Source organism: Muntiacus reevesi, chromosome 8, assembly GCF_963930625.1.
Source record: "Muntiacus reevesi chromosome 8, mMunRee1.1, whole genome shotgun sequence".
NCBI classification, from domain to species: Eukaryota; Metazoa; Chordata; class Mammalia; order Artiodactyla; family Cervidae; genus Muntiacus; species Muntiacus reevesi.
In genome coordinates this window covers 16,915,295-16,938,154 of record NC_089256.1, presented here as the reverse complement: position 1 = coordinate 16,938,154, position 22,860 = coordinate 16,915,295, and the positions used below count along the sequence as shown (strand labels likewise).

The 22,860-nt window shown below is 36.5% G+C and overlaps 2 protein-coding genes across 5 annotated transcripts in view; one reads left to right on the top strand and one right to left on the bottom strand.

Annotated features, from left to right (window-relative positions):
• ACAD11 (acyl-CoA dehydrogenase family member 11) overlaps positions 1-22,860 on the bottom strand; it is a 100,133-nt gene that overhangs the window by 26,388 nt on the left and 50,885 nt on the right. For both annotated transcript variants that reach the window (XM_065942350.1, XM_065942351.1), the window contains exons 10-13: positions 18,093-18,170; positions 17,271-17,409; positions 10,368-10,475; positions 6,433-6,531 (exon numbers count right to left, since the gene is read on the bottom strand). In XM_065942350.1, coding sequence (XP_065798422.1) covers positions 6,433-6,531; positions 10,368-10,475; positions 17,271-17,409; positions 18,093-18,170 — 424 coding nt within the window. The remainder of the gene's footprint in view (positions 1-6,432; positions 6,532-10,367; positions 10,476-17,270; positions 17,410-18,092; positions 18,171-22,860) is intronic.
• ACKR4 (atypical chemokine receptor 4) lies at positions 6-6,281 on the top strand. 3 transcript variants are annotated; one of them, XM_065942357.1, is made up of 2 exons: positions 6-133; positions 4,248-6,281. In XM_065942357.1, the coding sequence occupies exon 2, from the start codon at positions 4,257-4,259 to the stop codon at positions 5,307-5,309; it is 1,053 nt and encodes a 350-aa protein (XP_065798429.1). In that variant the 5' UTR covers positions 6-133; positions 4,248-4,256; the 3' UTR covers positions 5,310-6,281. The 3 variants fall into 3 exon arrangements, with proteins under 3 accessions (XP_065798429.1, XP_065798430.1, XP_065798428.1); XM_065942358.1 differs by lacking the exon at positions 6-133 and adding an exon at positions 1,155-1,294; XM_065942356.1 differs by lacking the exon at positions 6-133 and adding an exon at positions 1,698-1,852.

Genomic DNA, 22,860 nt, shown 5'->3' with positions numbered 1-22,860 from the left:
AACCTTGTGTATATTAAAAGAAAGCACATTCCAGGCAGATAGAAGAGCCAGTACAAAGGCCCTAAGAAGGAATGCGCCTGGTACATTTCAAAACAGCATGGAGGCTGGTGCGGCAGAATAAGTATGCAAAGAGGTGAGTAAAAGGAAATAAGTCAGAGAGGTACTGAGGGATGGAGGCAGACCTTGTGGGAACTTGTAGATCATTCTAAGAATTTAGTGGAAGGTCGCTTGTTTGCTTCCTCCTGGCCACAAAATACATAAGAAAAAAAAGTATAAAAGGTAAGAGAAAGCGGAAGATCAGAGAGTCTAGAGAGGGTGTGCATGTATGCTCAGTTGCTCCGACTCTTTGTGACTCCCTCGACTCCTGCCAGGCTCCTCTGCTCATGGGATTTCCCAGACAAGAATTCTGGAGTGGGTTGCCATTTCCTACCCCAGGAGATCTTCCCTGCTCAGGGATTGAACCTGTGTTTCCTGTATCTCCTTCATTGGGAGGCCAATTCTTTACCACTGAGCCACCTGGGGAGCTCCTAGAGAAGGCAGGGATAATATTAAGAGCAGTATCCTTCATAAGAGATCAGAGTAATGATCAGCTATGGTAAGGAGAAGAGATGCCTCCTTTGGAAGAATTGTGCTAAAGCCTCCTAAGAAAGGCTGAAAATACTCATCTCTTAGCAAATTTGCTCTCAGTGAATTCACATTGGTAGCTGAAACTGGCCATGGTGGGAGTATTTACACCATGAAGAATGGCAAACACTGCAAATCTAGGTACTTTTTTTCTTGGTGAGGTGGTTTAGCTGCAATGCAAATAACTCTTCCTCAAAGACTGGTAGATAACAAGGAGGAGAACCTGGCTATACCCTCAGACACACACTGTTAGAAGGTGAAGACCTCAGTGACCTAGAGCCTCTTTTCTGTGAACCAACAGGAATGTTAGATCAACTGCTTAGAGAAAAAAAGGTATGGGTCTGAAATAACTTCTGAAGGTAGAGACTAAGCCTAGTTTCCTCTGAGAAAGTAAATAAGGGAACTATTATGCAAATATGAGGAGAATTCAGGTCAAACAGCCTACCAGTGTTAAATCTGCATACATTTCTTTCTCTGACTTTCATTTGTTTGGAAGCGGGGGGAGGGGGAGACAGTTGAGATAGGCTTCCCAGGCAGAAGGATGTGAAAAGTTTGTAGCTGGTCATTGAAGATTACAAGAAGGCACAAGAATTTAAAGTCATGGGGAAAGGCATACTCTGGGGTCAAGGACAGAGGAGGAGTTCAGTGAAGCCAAGGAAAGTCTCACAGTGTAAGTGTTAATAAAATATAAAATGATCTGCTATAAAAATTTAAATTCTACTGTAAATGCTTAATGATCACTCAGACTTTATTTTTGATAATTGAGTCTTCAAAAAGATAATTTTCTGAGTTACAATCATTTTTGCTTTCTTTCTTAGATAAAATAATTTTAGACAGTATTTGTCTAGATATTACCTACAAGTACTTATTAGCTGCCTTGAGGTGCTCTGCTGAATTCTCTTGGTTTGGCAGTCAGTACCTCAGCTGCAGGCACATTTCCATTCCCTTCAGTTAAGTGGAAACTTGGAAAAGTCTGTAGCTTTTGAAACAAGATTGAATTCCTTCAAGTTTATAACCAAGGGTACTTAAGAACTTGGATCTGACCTCACAGGATGGTTATACATAAATAAAAGATCAAGTGCTCACAAGATTACGTCTCCGGAAAGCCCTCTTGGATGTAAGACAAAGGCGGGGTGTAAAAACGAAAACAAAAGTAGTCTGAGTTAGACAGTGTCATTTGATTTTACTCTCTGCATTCAAGACTGCTCCTGTCTGCCTACTGAAACAGGTTGGTTTTTTCTTTCTTTTTCATTCAGAGTTGGATATGACTTTTTTTTAAAGTCCAAAGATTTTGTATATTTACCTATGAAGAGGGAATCGAGGCATAAAAGTTTACATGTGCAAAAAATAGCTATTTGAAAAGTTATACACTTCAAACTTAAAAATATGAATATAGCAAGAAGAAAATATTATTTTAATACCATTAGTTGCCTATAAAGCTTTGTTAATAACAGGGTTTGCTGTACCATTTTTTTCTTACTTTGTTTTATAAACACCAATTTTTTAAATTCTTATAATAATTATAAAGACATTTAAATGTGTTTCTATTTATCTGCCAGAAGGATCACTTCTGCAAATAATTTCCAGTCCTATATTTGTTTACTCATATTTTTAGTATGATTAATTCTTTTAAAATATCTTTCCTTAATATCTTATACTGTTTGGCCATATTATACCTTATCACCAGGTTCAAGATTTCTGTGATAAAAGAGAAGGAAAGAACAAAGTTCATATTGTGTTAATAATTAACATATAAGAAAATGAACACTAGAGTGGTCTTCTAGATTGGAACTTTTCAAATAACTGTAAGGATAAAACAGTCATTTTAAATTGTGAGCATCTGGTTTTTATATAATGAAAGCAGTTCTATGTGATATTTTTCCTCTATGTGGCCTTCTTCATTTAGATTTACTCATTTACAAAAGGTTAGCAAGTATAAGAATATTCTTTTGAAAATGTAGCATAAGCTGGTGTACTGTTTTGAAAATAATATCTTTATTAATGATTCTATAAGAACATTTGCAATTCTTCCAAGGACAAAAAAGTAACCCAAGGAAGACAGAAGGGCTAAGGAAAAAGCATAACAAAGCTTAGCACTATAATAAAAATGCTAAAAGTTATTATTATATATATTTTAGAATGTGAATTTTGTGCAAGCTTATCTTAATACTACAGGGTATTAATTGACAACATAGTAGAATGATGAGACATGAGATTCCTGGAATATCATCTTTCCATTCCTAGAGTAACAGCTTTATACCTATTAGTAAACGTTATAGTTTAATAAATATTTGCTGGCCACCTAGAGTGTACCAGGCATTCTCTTCAGTTATTAATTACAAACAGAAATCCAACAGGTCACAGTCTTAGGGAACTCAGACCATAGAGGGAAAAGGTAGTCTGGGAAACTCCACAGGACCAGGTCAGTTCTCTGATATGTAGATACAATTGATACATAGATACAGTTATTGGATTGGGAAAGTCTTCTAGAAAGGTGAAGTCTGAGTTAACTGAATAGGAAATGGCCTTTCAAGGGACGGGAAGGAAACAGTATATCAGATAAAAGAACAGAATGAGTAATGATGTAGATGCATACTACGGCATGATGTGTGCCAAAAAACCACTGGCAAGTCAGTACTGTCATCATCTACAGTGTGAGGTGTACAGTTCAGGGTGTACAGGAACTGTGGGTAGGACTACATCATGGAGCCTTGGGTATCATGGTAACGAGCTTAGATTGTAACTTTCAGAGAGATGTGTCTTTTAGGTGGGGAGTTAAGCAGGAGAGTGACAAGACTGACATCTTAGAGACAGAGCACTCTGATGGCAGTAAGAGAAATGTTGGAACAAGGAAGTGGTAAGAAGGAATGAGAACAGTAGGATACCAGTTGGGAAGACATTGTAATAGGCCAGGTGATAATGTGGTTGAATTATGTGAAAAGGAAGAGACAGATTTGAGACCTATTTGGAAGGTAAAATCAGAATTTAGGGGCAGACTGAAAATCTGGGATGAAGGGATGAAGATAAGAGAGGAATCAAGGATGGTGCAGGCTTACGGCTTAGGTGACTAGTGGGACAACAGTTCTACCAAACAGTAGTTTACAGTCAGCATGCAGTGGCAAGTTCTGGAGGGAAGCTGACTAGAGGAGACTGTTTTATAAAAGCCAACAACTAAAATTAAGGACAATTCTGAGATAATTTATTTAACTTAATTTAAAATAAATTCATGAATAAATATAAGTAAAACATTTATTTTAAATAATTTATTTTAATTTAAAATTTTAATTTATTGTTGACATACTGCATAAGAATCACAAAGTTGTGTATGTAAAAGTTATAGGGCTTAATGATTAAGAACATTTCCCAGGGTATTATTTTTTATCTTCCTTCTGTAAATCCCAGTTCCTGTACAGACTTGTAAAAACAAGCAATGAAAAACTATTCTTGAGGGTATACTCCAATGTGACTGCCATTAAAGAGTTTCAAAGAGTGGCAGACTCAGGGTCACATATGTTACAGCAACAAACTATTCTCTAATAAAAGCATAAAACATATGCTAGAGCAAAAGTGTTTCCACTTAAGCAATATTAAAATAAACACACTGTATTCTTTTTGCCATTTAGATTGGAACCATGGCTTTGGAATACAACCAGTCAACAGATTACTATTATGAGGAAAATGGAATGAATGACACTCATGACTATAGTCAGTATGAAGTGATCTGTATAAAAGAAGAGGTCAGAAAATTTGCAAAAGTTTTCCTACCTGCCTTCTTCACAATAGCTTTCATCATTGGACTTGCAGGCAATTCCACTGTAGTGGCGATTTATGCCTATTACAAAAAGCGGAGAACCAAAACAGACGTGTACATCTTGAATTTGGCAGTGGCAGATTTACTCCTTCTATTCACTTTGCCTTTTTGGGCAGTTAATGCAGTTCATGGGTGGGTTTTAGGGAAAATCATGTGCAAAGTCACTTCAGCCTTGTACACAGTTAATTTTGTCTCTGGAATGCAGTTTCTGGCTTGTATCAGCACAGACAGATACTGGGCAGTAACTAAAGCTCCCAGTCAATCGGGAGTGGGAAAACCATGCTGGGTCATCTGTTTCTGTGTCTGGGTGGCTGCCATCTTGCTGAGTATCCCTCAGTTGGTTTTTTATACAGTAAACCATAAAGCTAGGTGCATTCCCATCTTTCCATACCACCTAGGAACATCAATGAAAGCATCAGTTCAAATACTGGAAATTTGCATTGGATTTGTAATACCCTTTCTTATCATGGCAGTGTGCTACTTCATCACGGCAAAGACACTCATCAAGATGCCTAACATTAAAAAATCTCGGCCCCTCAAAGTTCTGCTCACAGTGGTCATAGTTTTCATCGTCACTCAATTACCTTATAACATTGTCAAGTTCTGCCAAGCCATAGACATCATCTACTCCCTGATCACTGACTGTGACATGAGCAAACGCATGGATGTTGCCATCCAAATCACAGAGAGTATTGCACTCTTTCACAGCTGCCTCAACCCAGTCCTGTACGTTTTCATGGGGACCTCTTTTAAAAACTACATCATGAAAGTTGCCAAGAAATACGGATCCTGGAGAAGACAAAGACAAAATGTGGAGGAGATTCCTTTCGAATCTGAAGAAGCTACAGAGCCAACCAGTACGTTCAGCATTTAAATATAAGACCCATCTGTCTCTTGCTTCAATACACATGAATGATGCTTCCCGCTGAGATCAAACATCTGCATTTTTCTGAAATTCAAATTTCAAACACTGTGGTGGCAACTTGTAGCAAAGAAGAGGTTGGGGTAGGAAAGGGGAGTGGGGCAGAAGCCAAGCAAAAGAGGAAACAATAAATTCATAAAACATAGAAATTAAAACTAACAATATAAGAAAATAGTATTAACAGTCATACATAAGAAAAACACTACAAGTTAGGTCATCTAAAACAGATTGTTAAAGAGATTTAATTTAAGGGTCATTTACAGTTATTTTAAATTATCTAAATTTTAATATAACAATTTTCCTGCATAATTTTAATACTTGAATAATCATGCAGCAACATTTAATGTCTTTTTCTTTTTCCTGTTCCTAATTTGTAAGTGATTTCATAAAACTCCAGAAAGAATAAAAACTAGCAATGAGAAAAAAAAAAGCTTTTCTGGCTATTTTAATGTATTACTAGTAAGTTTCTTAACATAATTTACTTTTATGTCAACTTTCTTTAGTAATAAGCTGGTTATCCTATTAGAATTATCATGTATACTCTAGAAGCAATCTTCAGACAATCACAGGTTTTAATTTTTATAATTGCCTAAACGAATTATCCACTTATGTGATTCTATTACCAAGGGTTGACTAAATATTTTCCTATATATAAAGACTCTTATTTTTCACTTAAACACCTGTATTTTTAAGCAATGATAATATGTACCACAAATTACTTTTAATAACATGTACTGCTTATCTCTTTAAAAATTATGTATAAATTATTATAGTCCAGGTAATATGCCCCTACTAAAATTTAATTTTGATAGAAATGACAATGGCTAAACATGGTGTGCACTAATATGAAGTTTTACCTCACAAACTGTAAAAAAAATAGATGTTTTCTGCTGTTAAAATAAACATTGCCTAATCAAGACATTATTTTAAGATTACTTTCCTTTTATCAACTATTTCTAAATTTGAAAATGCTTTCAAAGATACAATTTAAAGAACTGTGGTCATGAAATGAATAACTATGTATCTTATTATTCTAGCACAGCATCTGGCATGAAGGATCATTATGAATACTCACCACTGCTCCACCATTTCCTGCCATTAATTATATAGCTGTCTCCATCTCGCTGGATGCTACATTCAATATTTGTGGCATCACTTGAAGCTACATCAGGCTCTACAAATAAGCAAAGGCTGAATTTACAGGCAGGCAGATACCACTGGTTTATAAAATACACTTAAAGAAATGGTAACTCTTTGATGACAGAGGCATCTTTGTCTTTTTCATCTTTGTACCATTATACATAGTAGGTATTCAATAAATGTGCACTGAGAGAATGAATGAAATATTTAGAACAATTCAGATAGATCTGCTATCCAAATTGTGTTTTTGGCTTACTCAGTGACACATGACTTGGGTTACAACTCACTTAATCCTCTTTCTAATCATCAAACATACATTAAAAATATCATTGTTTACTTCCCACAATGGAAATCTGTGCTACATATTTGCAAGCCAGATTTCCCCACCATCAGTTCAGTTCAGTTCAGTCACTCAGTCGTGTCCAACTCTTTGCAACCCCATGGACTGCAGCATGCCAAGCTTCCCTGTCCATCACCAATTCCCAGAGCTTACTCAAATTCATGTCCATTGAGTCAGTGATGCCATCCAACCATCTCATCCTCTGTCATACCCTTCTCCTCCTGCCTTCAATCTTTCCCAGCATCAGGGTTTGCATCAGATCAGCAAAGTATCAGTCCTTCCAATGAATATTCAGGACTGATTTCCCTTAGGATGGACTGGTTGGATCTCCTTGCAGTCCAAGGGACTCTCAAAGAGTCTTCTTCAACACCACAGTTCAAAAGCATCAATTCTTCAACGCTCAGCTTTCTTTATAGTCCAACTCTCACATCCATATATGACTACTGGAAAAACCATAGCTCTGACTAGATGGACCTTCATTGGCAAAGTAACGTCTCTGCTTTTTAATATGCTGTCTAGGTTGGTCATAACTTTTCTTCCAACGAGCAGGCGTCTACTAATTTCATGGCTGCAGTCAACATCTGCAGTGATTTTGAAGCCCAAGAAAATAAAGTCTGTCACTGTTTCCATTATTTCCCCATCTATTTGCCATGAAATGATGGGACTGGATGCTATGATCTTAGTTTTCTGAAAGTTGAGTTTTAAGCCAACTTTTCACTTTCTTTTTTCATTTTCATCGAAAGACTCTTTAGTTCTTTTTCCCTTTCTGCCATAGGGTGGTGTCATCTGCATATCTGAGGTTATTGATATTTCTCCTGGTAATCTTGATTCCAGCTTGTGCTTCATCCAGCCTGACATATTTTTTTATATACTCTGCATATAAGTTTAATAAGCAGGGTGACAATATACAGCCTTGACGTACTCCTTTCCTAATTTTGAACCAGTCTGTTGTTCCATGTCCAGTTCTAACTGTTGCTTCCTGACCTGCATACAGATTTCTCAGGAGGCAGGTCAGGTGGTTGGGTATTCCCATCTCTTGAAGAATTTTCCACGGTTTGTTGTGATTCACACAGTCAAAGCCTTTGGCATAGTCAATAAAGCAGAAGTAGGTGTTTTTCTGGAACTCGCTCTTTTTTTGATGATCCAACAGATGTTTGCAATTTGATCTCTGGTTCCTCTGTCTTTTCCAAATCCAGCTTGAACATCGGGAATGTCACAGGTCATGTACTGTTGAAGCCTGGCTTGGAGAATTTTGAGCATCACTTTGCTAGCGTGTGAGCTGAGTGCAATTGTGTGGTAGTCTGAGCTTTCTTTGGCATTGCCTTTCTTTGGGACTGGAATGAAAACTGACCTCTTCCAGTCCTGTGGCCACTGCTGAGTTTTCCAAATTTGCTGGCATATTGAGTGCAGCACTTTCACAGCATCACTTTTAGGATCTGAAATAGCTCAAATGGAATTCCATCATCTCCACTAGCTTTGTTCATAGTGATGCTTCCTAAGGCCCACTTGACTTTGCATTCCAGGATGTCTGGCTCTAGGTGAGAGATCACACCATCATGATTATCTGGGTTGTGAAGATCATTTTGTATATTTCTTCTGTGTATTCTTGCCACCTCTTCTTAATAGCTTCTGCTTCTTTTAGGTCCATACCGTTTCTGTCCTTTATTGTGCTCATCTTTGCATGAAATGTTCCCTTGGTATCTCTAATTTTCTTGAAGAGATCTCTAGTCTTTCCCGTTCTATTGTTTTCCCCTATTTCTTTGCAGTGATCACTGAGGAAGGCTTTCTTATCTTTCCTTGCTATTTTTTGGAACTCTGCATTCAAATGGGTATATCTTTCCTATTCTTCTTTGCCTTTTGCTTCTCTTCTTTTCACAGCTATTTGTAAAGCCTTCTTAGGCAACCATTTTGCCTTTTTGCATTTCTTTTTCTCGGGGATGGTCCTGATCACCAGAGGTTTAGTATATTAACCAACTTTTTTTTAAATTAATTTTTTTTGGAGTATATTTGATTTACAATGTTGTGTTAGTTTCTGCTGTACAGAAAAGTGAATCATAATACCCACTCTTTCATAGATTCTTTTCCCATACAGGTCACTAGTTCCCTGTGCTGTACAGTAGGCTATATACAAGCTATCTATTATGTACGTGTGTGCGTGTGTGTGTGTGTGTGTGTGTGTGTGTGTGTGTGTGTGTGTGTGTATAGTGTGTATATGTCAGTCCCAATATCTCAATTTATCCCTTCCTGCCGCTTGCTCCCTTGGTAACCATAGCTTGTTTTCTACATATCTGGCACTATTTATGTAGTATCTTAAACAACTTCTAACTGTGACTTTCAAATTCCATCAGTAATGCTGTCATCGATCTATTTTGCATTCTATAAAACTGGCTCAACATTTAATGTCTTCAGAAAGCTTTCCATTGGACACCTTTACAAGACTGCTTTACAGCACTGCATTTTAGAACTTAACAGGCAGGTTCTAAATCATAGTAATCTGCATTTGTTAATATGCTGCTCTTTTGAACGTATCCTTCAAATAGTTTATGTGTTCCCTTTCTAAAACTAGAGGCACTCTTTCTTTAGAAAAGGAGCTGTCTACTTAATTTGTTTTTTTAAAACTTATATTTATGGTTGTGCTGGGTCTCTGTTTTTGGGCACTGGCCTTCTATGGTTGTGGAGAACGCGGCTGCTCTCTAGTTGCAGTGCACGAGTGTCTCGCTGCGGTGGCCTCCCCTCTTGTAGAGCACAGGCTCTAGGTGCATGGGCCTCAGTAGTTGGGGTGCACAAGTTCAGTTGCTTTGCAGCATGTGGAATCTTCCCAGATCAGGGATCACACCATGTCCCCTGCTTTGGCAGGTAGATTCTTATCCACTGTACCACCAGGGAGGTCCCAGTTTTACTGTTATAAATGCATGCAGTGTTATAGAAGGATAATAAATTCTGACAAATTTATGGCCAGATGGAACAGTTTAATTCTAACTCAATTATAAAGCAACGACTTTGAGTAAGAGTTCTTAATAACTGTTTCCTATGTACGATATACCAAGACCCACTTTTATTAACATGCTCCTACTTTCATCAGCCCACATGATTATCATTTATAATTTGACCTATATGACCAACACGCGTAAAAGTTCTATTTTTTTCCATTTATGGCAGAGTGGAGTACTTTTTAAGTGTCAGTATAAAATTATCACAAAGATGAATATTTCATACATGAAGGTAAAAAAGATCTTAAATGTCCTTAGAAGGCAATTTTAAATGCAAGTCAAAAGATTATGAAACTAGGTTTACTCTGCTGCTAAAGCAGGCTGCCAGAAAACATCTGGTATCCTCCCAGAGTGGAATGATTTTATTCTGCACATTTTAAAATGCCAAAATATTAAAACTAGGCTCACAACAAACACATTCATATTTCTGGTCACAGGAAAATTTGCCTAAACACAAAGCCACATTCCACATTTCTTTAGTTCCTCCATAATAATCTGGCAAGAGTGCGCAATGGGAGAACGTGACCGATTTGCTCTTACCTGTCATACAGAAGCAGGAGGCAATACTCCCTTGAAGAAGAGGCTCTAGCCATTCCTGCTTCTGTTTCTCACTTCCATATAGGTGGAGCACCTCCATGTTCCCCGTGTCTACATGTAATAAAGAAAAGCATTTATTTTGCATTTTAAAATGTACTAATATGAAATCCAAACTTTATATAGATAAGAGACATGAATCTTTTTAGAGAAAATATTTACTAACAAAAATGTTTTGAAACAATAGATAAGATCAGGTGTGTTCAGGATGGCATGGCCATAGACTAAACATAATGGTAAATATAATTTACAATGAAGGTATGCCGTAAGTAGTTATAACTATGTGGCATTTGGTGCCTGTTATTCAGCTTGTTCTGAATCACAGACACTTGTCTACTTCATCCCAATGAAGCATGGTTCTAGTGCATTTTAACTCAGTTAGGACTGAGGAAAATAATTTACTGGCTGACTTTTGCCTGCTATCTTGCAAATATACTCTGCTAGGAATGATACTGCAGTGCTCCTGGAGAAAAATTAACATTACTCATATACTGAGGGGGTTTCCTGGTGGCTCAATGGTAAAGAATATGCCTGCCAAGCAAGAGATGCAGGTGTGATCCCTCCTTCAGGAAGACCCCCTGAAGTAGGAAATGGCAACCCACTCCAATATTCTTGCCTGGAAAATCCCATGGACAGAGGAGCCTGGTGGGTTGCAGTCCATGGGGTTGTAAAAGCATTGGATATGACTTAGCAACTAAACAACAACATTCTACTGAGATTACAGCCCTGAGACTCCTGTCCCTCAAACACACCCTACACTTTTTAACTTCCACATGCTTACTTGGGCCAGGCCTTCTTTCAGGTGAAATTCTACCTGTCACTCCCAAGAAAATTTGTGTCTCTTAGCCACCTCCATTGAGAAGACTCTTCAACCACCTAATCAGAAATATCTCCTTCCTTTGACCACACATAGTAATTATTGTCTCTTTACCACTAACACTGCCCTTGTTTTTGTGACTCTCACTCAGTCATGTCCAACTCTTTGTGACCCTATAGACTGCAGTCTGCCAGGCTCCTCTGTCCATGGGATTTCCCAGGCAAGAACTGGCTTACTATTTCCTTTGCCAGGGGATCTTCCCGACCCAGGGATAGAGCTTACAGCTCCTGCATCTCCTGCGCTGCAGGCAGATTCTTTTATTGCAGGCAGATTTTCTTACCACTGAGCCATTGGGGAAGCCTTTTGTGACTCCATACCATACAGAAAATTACTAGGTAGTATCTCAAGGATGCTAAACATGGAACTCTGCCCTGGATAGAAAATGACAGTAGATGACTTAAAAGATTCTCTTTAGCCCTCAGGGGGCATTGCGCAGTACATGATACACTGCTGTATCACTCTCAGGTGAGTGTCTCAGCAGACACTCTCATGTCTGCTATGGAGCAAAATGTGCTAGATGCCTTTCTCTGATTTTCATTTCCATCAACTTTCTAAAAATATCCTCTAAAACCTTTCCCTTGAATACTGATTACTTATCAGATTTTGAGGAAGAATTTTTCAATATCATCTCTTAAAATGATGTTAAGGACAGTTACTGAAATGCCTATGAAAACTGAGCTTAGTCTAAGCTAAGTTTCTCAAAACATGTTTGTACTCTGTTCAGGCACTCCTAACAGGGCCCTAATTATATTGAAATGCACACAATTCCTAGTAGAATAACACAAGCTTAAAATTCTTTTCGACTGAAGGAGAAAATAAGTCTTGAATTAAAATGAATGAAATTCATTGTTTTCACTTGTTTTAAACTCAAGTGTTTTTTGTTACAGTTCAAATGATGTAAATATTGAATAAAAACTTTCCAAAAATTAGTTTATTTTGAGAACTGACAAATCAAACCTATCATTTATAGGTTGGTAAAAAGAAAAAAAAAAAAAAGCTTAGATAAATTACTCATACAAAAAGAAAAAATTCCCCCCAATTAGCCTGAAGGCCTTCAAATTTTCTAATGGATTTAGTATTAAAATGACTATTTTCAACATTCCAATATCCAGTACTGTATGACTTACTACATGGGCAGAAAAACAAAGGACAAATCGGAAGTCTACATATGTATCCCATAGTCTTTTATAACTATTTGGGAAATAGTTTGGGTATCCTAAATGTATCCCGAGTAGAAATTCATCTCATATATACTTAAGCAACCTCTGAAGTATGTAACTGACATTATTTACATTCTGTTTTTCATCTGCTTTGGATAAACAAAACACAATGCTCTAAAACACAATGGCCCAAGGCCTTCATGAAAATATTTCCACTACAAAGAAAAAAATGCCTAATTTTCTACCTACGATTTAACACGTCTTTTTGCTGAGGATAGTTGTTTATCATACTTTGGTCATAGAATATGTATTTACCTTGCCAAATTTAAAATTTAAGCAGTCTGGTGATATCATTTAGATAAGACTCATAAAATCTTATACTAAAAAGAAGTCCATAAACATCTTGTGAAAAGTTGATAGGTCAAATGGAGAAAGAGTGGCAGAGCAATGGATGTCTCTTCCATAGCATTATTTTTCATATTATGACCCATTCAGTTCAGTTCAGTCACTTGGGGTGTTCGACACTTTGCAACCCCACTGACTGCAGCACGCCAGGCTTCCCTGTCAATCACCAACTCCCGAAGCTTGCTCAAACTCATGTCCATCCAGTTGATGATGCCATCCAACCATCTCATTCTCTGTCGTCCCCTTCTCTTACTGCCGTCAATCTTACCCAGCATCAGGGTTCTTTTCAAATGAGTCAGTTCTTCACATTAGGTGGCCAAAGTACCAGAGTTTCAGCTTCAGCATCTGTCTTTCCAATGAATATTCAGGATTGATTTCCTTGAGGATTGACTGGTTCAATCTCCTTGCAGTTCAAGGGATTCTCACTTGTCTTCTCCAATACCACAGTTAAAAAGCATCAATTCTTCAGTGCTCAGCTTTCTTCACAGTCCAACTCTCACATCCATACATGATTACTGGAAAAACCATAACTTTGACTAGATGGACTTTTATTGGTAAAGTAACATCTCTGCTTTTTAATATGCTGTCTAGGTTGGTCACAGCCTTTCTTCCAAGGAGCAAGTGTCTTTTAATTTCATGGCTGCAGTCACTATTTGCAGTGATTCTGGAGCCCCCAAAAATAAAGTCTGTCACTGCTTCCATTGTTTCCCCATCTATTTGCCATGAAGTGATGGGACTGGATGACATGATCTTGGTTTTCTGAATGAGCTTTAAGCCAACTTTTTTCACTCTCCTCTTTCACTTTCATCAAGGCTCTATAGGTCTTTGCTTTTTGCCATAAGGTTGGTATCATCTGCATATCTGAGGTTATTGATATTTCTCCTGGCAATCTTGATTCCAGCTTGTAATTCCTCCAGCCCAGCATTTCTCATGATGTACTATGCATATAGGTTAAATAAGCAGGGTGACAATATATAGACAATATATCCTTTCCCGATTTGGAACCAGTCTGTTGTTCCATGTCCAGTTCTAACTGTTGTTTCTTGACCTGCGTACAGATTTCTCAGGAGGCAGGTCAGGTGGTCTGGTATTCCCATCTCTTGAAGAATCTTCCACAGTTTGTTGTGATCCACACAGTCAAAAGGCTTTGGCATAGTCAATAAAGCAGAAATGGATGTTTTTCTGGAAATCTCCCGCTTTTTCAATGATGCAAATGGATGTTGGCAATTTTATCTCTGCTTACTCTGTTTTTTCTAAATCCAGCTTGAACATCTGGAAGTTCATGGGTCATGTACTGTTGAAGCCTGGTTTGGAGAATTTTGAGCATCACTTTGCTAGCATGTGAGATGAGTACAATTGTGCAGTAGTTTGAGCATTCTTTGGCATTGCCTTTCTTTGAGATTGGAATGAAAACTGACCTTTTCCAGTCCTGTGGCCACTGCTGAGTTTTCCAAATTTGCTGGCATATTGAGTGCAGCACTTTCACAGCATCATCTTTTAGGCTTTGAAATAGCTCAACTGGAATTTTATCACCTCCACTAGCTTTGTTCGTAGTGATGCTTCCTAAGGCCCACTTGACTTTGCATTCCAGAATGTCTGGCTCTAGGTGAGTGTACACACCATTGTGGCTATCTGGGTTGTGAATATATATATATATATTTTTTTTTTTCCATTTATTTTTATTAATTGGAGGCTAATTACTTTACAATATTGTAGTGGTTTATATATTCCCCATCCCGATCCCCCCTCCCACCTCCCTCTCTACCTGATCCCTCTTGGTCTTCCCAGTGCACCAGGCCCAAGCACTTGTCTCATGCATCCAACCTGGGCTGGTGATCTGTTTCACCCTAGATAATATACATGTTTTGATGCTGTTCTCTCAAAACATCCCACCCTCGCCTTCTCCCACAGAGTCCAAAAGTCTGTTCTGTACATCTGTGTCTCTTTTTCTGTTTTGCATATAGGGTTATCGTTACCATCTTTCTAAATTCCATATATATGTGTTAGTATACTGTAATGGTCTTTATCTTTCTGGCTTACTTCGTGAATATATTTTTTGTATAGTTCTTCTGTGTATTCTTGCCCCCTCTTCTTAATATCTTCTGCTTCTGTTAGGTCCATACCATTTATGACCCATTAGTGTGTTTCATAAACTAATTCAATGGAATATGGCTAGCATTTTCCAAGAAATGAAAGTAGATCAAAATAGAATACATTAGAATAGAATCAATGAAAAATATATGAATTCATGTAGTAAGGGAAGCTATTTGTTTCTTGAGGCCTTTTTTCAATAATATATGTCCCTCCCTCCTCATTGCCATAAATCCATCTATCCATGGACACACTAATACAACTACATATGCTACATACTAGGTCACACTATAAAACATAGTTTTTACAATGAGTGGCAATAAAAGAAGTTTTAAACAAAAGACTACCAGTTTTATTTCCACAAAATTAAGCTACCTATGTAGCATGATGCAATAGCCATACAAAAAGAGAAAAAATCTTTAGAAATTCTGTTGTGAATAGATTTATTTACTTTTATAATAGTCTTAACTATTGGAATAAAATGTAGTAAATCGATAAATCAGTGTTTTGAAGAGAGAAAACCATATCTGGTTTTCTCAGATTTTTCTCAGAGAAAAGCATATCTGGTTTCTCAGCCATTATCAGAGGTTTATGGACCATGTTAATAATTCCCAAGAAATGAGAGCAAAGTCTAGTGTGGAAATACTTTGAGAGGCAACTAGGGTGTATTTTCTCTGACATCCAATATACCTGTTTTTGCACTTTCCTGCTTCATTAACTCTTTTCGTGAGAGCTTTTGTACCAGGGTCATAGAATAAGTACAAAAGGCAAAACTGAGGCCTAACTGGAGTTAGGACGCTATGGGATATCATACAGTCATACTTGTACTACAAATCAAATGCCAGGGCTTGATTGGAAGCATCAAAAGTAACCAGAGTAACCTGGTGGGGGGAAAAAGACAAAGACATTCTGAGGGTCTGCCCCAGATCAACTGGAAACAAAATCTCCAGGAATGAAGTTCATGAATCTGGATTCTTTATAAGCTTATTTGGGGGTTTCTTTGGCAAACTGGGTTTGAAAACACCTTCTAAAGGGTACATACCTAGTTTATTCTTCCCATATTGCCTTTTTAAAGAAAAGGCCTCCTGCCCTCCTGCCTTCATCCTTCCAATTTTTCATGCTAAAGTCCTTGAAAGTATCCTTGATTCTTCCATTAATACCTCAAAAACAACCAGGAAATCCTCTTGGCTCTGCCTTCAAAATACAGTTAGAATATTTCACTGCTCACTCTTTCCACTGCTACTTCCCTGAACAAATCCCTATCATCGCTCAGGACCATCACAACAAGACTCCCTGCGTATATCCTTCTCCTTTTGTTAATTCTCAACATGGTAGCCAAAGGGATCCTTTAGAAACTGAAGAGACATCTTGTCATTCCTCTGCTCAAATGTCCATTTCATTAAACTACAAGCTGTCATCAGCCTGTTAAATCCCAACACATAAGACCCTTTCCCTCTGATATCTTCTACTCTTTCCCTGCCACAATGACCTCCTTGGTTATTCCTAAAATATACCAATCACATTCATGCTTTAAGGCCTTTGTATTTTATGTTCTCTATGCTATGAAAACTCTTCCCCCAGATCTCAGCATAGCTGACTGTCTCACCCTCTTTAAGTCTTTACCGAATGTCAGTTTTTCAATAAGGCCTATCCTGTGCCTTTCATCTTAATAATAAATTGTAATACATATTCCCCATCTCTCAGCATTCCAGCACTTCCCTACCTTGCTGGGTTTTTTTCTTCCAAAGAATCTCTCATCCTCAAACTTACTGTAAAATTACTTATTTAATCTATCTGGTGTTTATTTTTGTTTGTTTCTATTAGAATGAATGAAACAGCTCCGTGAGGGCAAAAAACTTTGTGTATTTTATTTCATGATTTATCCCGAGTTCCTAAAATGGTACTTAGCATATAGTAGGCAACTGATAAAGAATGGGCAAGTAAATGGAGAGATAGTGAGGCTAACCAAAAGATTTAAAACTCTATTCATTCTAACTAACCATAGATATATTTAATATTGAGTCAGAAAACTGCAAACCTTTAATGCCAATCCCTTTGATGGTAACTTCTATTCAATAATACTCAATGTAATGATGTTTAATAAAGTAATAGTACAATGAGAACATTAGATCCATTTTTTTAACATTTAAATGAAAGTAACTAAAAAGTAAAATTACAAATTTATAAATTAATAACTGTGTAGAAAAATTTCCTTGTCAAAAAATAGAGAAATTTTAAACACTGCTTAAAATATCTGAAAAAAGTTATCTTTTAAAATAATGTCGTAAATAAAATAAAATAAAATAATGTCATAACCTGGTGCTTGACAGTTAAAGATATCTGGAGCAAAAAAGCATTTTCCAGTTTCTTCAGCAATCAAGGCATAGTCCACCTGGGTGAGACCGCTTACAGCTGGCAAAAACAAGTTCCAGAGGCCTTCTGCTTTGGCCATTTCCTGTCAAAAGATGATGAATATGCCAGAGTGACCATAATTTATCACAACCTAAAACAGTTTACTTTTAAAAGATATTGGTATTTATGCCTTTCAAACTTATGAAATTATTTCATTGTATCCAACAATGTGCAGAGTCATTAATTCATTATAAATCAACATTTTCTCAATGGTTAAATAAATGACTTTTCCACAAAGTTTCCTCATATTTGGCTAAAAAACTAAATTTACTTACTTGAGTGCTTCTTATTGAATCATAGCTATTATAAAATCTCTTCCATTTGAGTATAATTATGCCAAACACACTATTTTGTGCACTTCAATTTCTAACATGTGTTAACATTTGAAAACATGAAATTTGGATTAAGCTTATGTGGGACAAATACTCTGCCTCAACTTCAGTCTCAAGTGAGAGTGTTGATTGTATTTTTAATTTGAATAGCTATAAGAGGCTATCTTCATTACATATCACACACAACACACTATGTAAACTAATTTGTATATTACAGATTCTATTTTTAAATTTTTTAAAAAGTATACTTGAATAACTATCCTCTACATATATAACAAAAATTATAACTGATATAATTATCCTCTACATATATAACAAGAGAAGAGAAACAAAGTTCTCAAAAAAAAACCTGCATATAAATTCTCCAATTTTAAGGTTCTCTTATTTTTCTTACCTTGAGTTTATCAATTACTAAAGGTTTTTTCCACTTGTCCACTGAATTTTCATTTTGAACATAGAACTCAATTACCTCCTAAAAGTATAAAAGGAAAAAAAATTCATTAGTTAGAGTTAAGAAAAGTAATGCCATAAGCTGCTAATATCCAAAGTAAATAAACATATTTAAGTGAAAAGCTCTTTCAGCTGCTATTGAATCAGGAAAATTTCTTTCTAAAATCAGACACAGAATTATAAAAAATTTTATAGTTTTTTTTTTTGCATATCAGGCATCCTAGCTTTGATAGAGGGAACTGGTGATATCTGATCCCTCTTCTTGCCCTATTTGTGACATTTGGTTTTGCTTCCTGACTCCTGCCTATGTGGCCCATTGGAAACTAGGGCCCAGGTTAATACATATAATTATATGTGTAATATATAATCATATATAATATATAGTTATAATAAATAATACAATAGTTTATTCCTCACAAAATTATGCTGCCTTGCTATTACAGAATTAACTTTGAAAATCCTACACCAAGGTTCCAGTGTTCCATTTTCAGTAAGATGGCATACAAGATGGTCATAGAATTCTCTCCCAGTGTAATACAACTAAAAATGCTGGGTAAAATATTAAAAATAATTTAAAAAATACATGTAATAATACATAGCTGTACTGAAAGAAAAATAAGGAAATTCCTCAGAGGCCAGGAATAAAATGCCTGACTTTAGGTGTGAGTGAGCACTGGAACCAAGTTTGTCTGGAGGGTGTAGGCTGATCCATATTAGCCTAGATCCTAGTTTCCAATGGGCCACATAGACAGGCAAAACCAAATGTCAGAAACAGGGCAAGAGGAGGGATCAGAGACCACCACTTCCCTGCATCAAAGCCAGGATGCCTGATCTGCAAAACCTAAGTGGAAAAAAGTAGAAAATAAAAACAAAAAGCTGAATAAAGGCCATTCACAGGATGGAACAGAAAAAAGAAACATTTCTAACCTGAAGCCTGTCTTCAATCAAGTTTGAGATCTGAAGTCACAGACCTATGTGGCCCTAAAGATTCAAGTCAAAAATTAAGTTTACAGTGTTCCTGGTGACAGTGCCTGAAAGTACTGTAGAAGCAAAAGCAAATTCACTCTGGAGGAAAAGTTCTTTTTAAAGTCTTGACTAATCCCTGCAGATAAAAGTCCATTCCAAAGAACATGAGTCCAGAATGAAAAAAACTAAACACTCAAGGTAACAAACCACCATTAGCAAGAATTAGCAAAAACAAAAGTTCAACAAAATAGAATCATACCCCCAAAGGCCACAGATAGAATAATGATTAAATACAGAATAAAAAGTATGGGTGTCCAATAGATTCCAAGAATAAAAGAAGGAATTAAGAGTCCGACAAAGGGCTATCAAATTTGGTCAGACAAACCTGAAAAAGACTGAATACAACTTGAGGCAAAGAAAAACCATAGTAATTAAATTTAAAAACCCAATGGCAGTGATTCTCAAATTTTGGTGGGCATCAGAATCCCCTGATAAAACACAAGGGTCCAGGCTGCATCCTTCCTCGATGAGTCTACTTATGTATTCCTATTTTTGTAATCTTAACTATCTCTCTAGGCAATTCTGACACAACCCAAATAATGAGATATACCCCTCTATGCAAGGTTGAAAGATGGACTAGTTACATTCAAATAATAATAAATTGAAAGAAGGATCTGAAGAAATTACTCCTTTCTTGAATGAAGCACAGAAATTCAATGGAAGGAAAATATGAGTGGTTAAAAGATATGATGGATATAGAGAGAATCATTACTCCCCTTTTCAGATCTGAAAAAAAAAAAAGAAAAAAAGAAAGAAAAATAAGCGTTTACTAGCAGATTCTCATTAAAGGATTTTGATCCAAGAAGGAACATCTATGTTGTAAGAAAGAATAGTAAATAAATAAAGTGATAAATACAAGGGTAAGTTGAAATTTAACAACTAGCTACATAAAAACAATAACAGTAATCTCTAATCTGTGAACTAAAATATTGGACTATAAGGACATTTCCCAATATTTTGCTCTTAAAACAACTCTGAACTTATTTTCTACATATAGGCTAATAGAATTATTGAAGTAAGGCTATGAACACTGGTCAAAACTCTGTATTACAAAATTGATTTCTAAAATTGTTCCACCAAATTACAGTCATATAAGTAAATAAAATGTTCCTTTTATTGAAGCATGGCTAGTCTAAAACTTCAAGAAGACAAAGGATGGCTCTTTCACAGGCACCACAATGAACAGCACTTGTCATTTCTGTTGGGAAATAAGTTAAGTTGAAAGACTTCCTGTTTATGGTTGTTAATTATTAACATTTCCATCCCTCATGTTGCCATGGAAATAGTAATGCAATTGTGTTTGGTAAGAAATGTGTTATGTAATACACGTACAAATTCTCATCTGTGGCTACCTCTGCTTGACTCTATAGTTGTGAGAAATTACACTATGCCATTTGTCAGTTCAGTTCAGCCACTCAGTCATGTCTGACTCTTTATGACCCCATGGACTGCAAGACATCAGGCTTCCCTGTCCATCAACAACTCCTAGAGTTTGCTCAATCTCAAGTCCATAAAGTCCAGGTTACCATCCAACCATCTTATCCTCTGTTGTCCCCTTCTCCTCCTGCCTTCAGTCTTTCCCAGCATCAAGTGAAAGTTAACGTTGCTCGTCATGTCCACTCTTTGTGACACCATGGACTGAGGTCCATGGAATTCTTCAGGCCAGAATCCTGGAGTAGGTAGCCGTTCACTTCTGCAGGGGATCTTCCCAACGCAGGGATCGAACGCAGGTCTCCTGCATTGCAGGCAGATTCTTTACCAGTTGAGACACCAGGGAAGCCCTCCATCAGGGTCTTTTCTGATGAGTCAGTTCTTCGCAACAGGTGGCCAGAGTACTGGAGCTTCAGCTTCAGCATCAGTCCTTCCAATGAACATTCAGGACTGATTTCCTTTAGGATGGACTGGTTGGATCTCCTTGCAGTCCAAAGGACTCTCACTTGTCTTCTCCAACACCATAGATCAAAAGCATCAACTCTTTGGTGCTCAGTTTTCTTTATGCCATTTATATAATTATTTAAAAATTTGTATTATTTAATAGTGAAAAGTGAAAGTGGAAGTGGCTCAGTCATGTCTGACTCTTTGCGATCCCATGGACTGTATAATCCATGGAATTCTCCAGGCCAGAATACTGGAGTGGGTAGCCTTCTCCTTCTCCAGGAAATCTTCCCAACCCAGGGATCAAACCCAGGTCTCCCTTATTGCAGGCAGATTCTTTACTAGCTGAGCCACAAGGGAAGCCCAAGAATACTGGAGTGGGTAGCCTATCCCTTCTCCAGGGGATCTTCCCGACCCAGGAATTGAACTGGGGTCTCCTGTATTGCAGATGGATTCTTTACCAACTGAGCTATGAGGGAAGTATTATTTAATACTTCTGTTTAAAGTCTATTGATTAAAAAAAAAGTCTATTGATTTGGAATTTTGCAAAATCTATATGTTGCAAAGAGTCGGACAAGATTTAGCGACTGAACAACACAACATGTGATATGGTAGAAGTCAGAATTAAAATAATATATCTTTCTTTAAAGAATCTTTCTTTAATTCTTAAAGTATGAAAAAATAGTTTATTGATGGAAAAGGAAAACAGAAAATATGCTTGGTGCCTGATCAATTCTCCCCAGATATCACCTTTAGTATTTAACTTTCTCATTCACTGACAGAGACACTGCTTTGGAGTATGTTAGTTCATAGTCTTAAATCTGAACCTATAAGTAATTTTGCAGTATAACACATTTTTCACTTTAAACTTAAGTCTGTTAGAAAAAAAGAAGCAAGAATTCTTCCCTAATATATTATTAGATTCAGTAAAAAATATGACTAATGTTACCATTATATTAAAAGTGTGTTCTCAAGTATGTCATGTTGCTAGTTTCTGTTCTACATGCTATTTTAAGACTCCTTATTCATTTTAAATAAGAATTGCCTTTATTTCATTTCCTTTTTTCTTCCAGTTTTATTGAGATATAATTGACTTATAGCACTTTATATGTTTAAGGTATACAGCATAATAACTTGACTAACATACATCATGAAATGATTATCACAATGTTTAGTGAATATACATATCTCATATAGATATAAAATTAAAGAAATAGAAAAAATTTTTTCTTTCACACATAACCGTAAGTTGTATTTATCATGCTGTGTATTACATTCCTAGTTATCTATCTTATAACTGGAAGTTTATACCTTTTGATTACCACCAATTCCCTCTCCCTCCCCTCCAGGAAGAATCATCTTTTAACATGTTAATGGATAATCGGTTCTTATGTTCTTACTTTATGATATCCAGACAATTTTAAAAGGTCATTAGAAGGGCATAAATTGAACCTTATTTTTTTCCTGTTACAAGTTGGGAAGATATATAAAGTATTAAGAGAAAATCATCAGGAGTCTTACTACTAAAGATATGTAATATTAAGATGTTAGTGTATTATATGATACAATCTTATTTTCTAGATATGACTGTTCTAGTTTTTATAAATATAGTTATAATCATAGTGGACAGAATTTTATAGGCTTTCTCTCCTTCTATTTTGAAAAAGCTAATTACTTTTCTCCAAGCATCATTTCAAATGCATGTGTTCACAGATAGGGATTAGTACTGTTCAGAATCATTCTATAGGATAAAACATTTACAGAGGTTAGTATAAGTTTTTAAAGGAAGGAAAACTCTCATTAGATATATT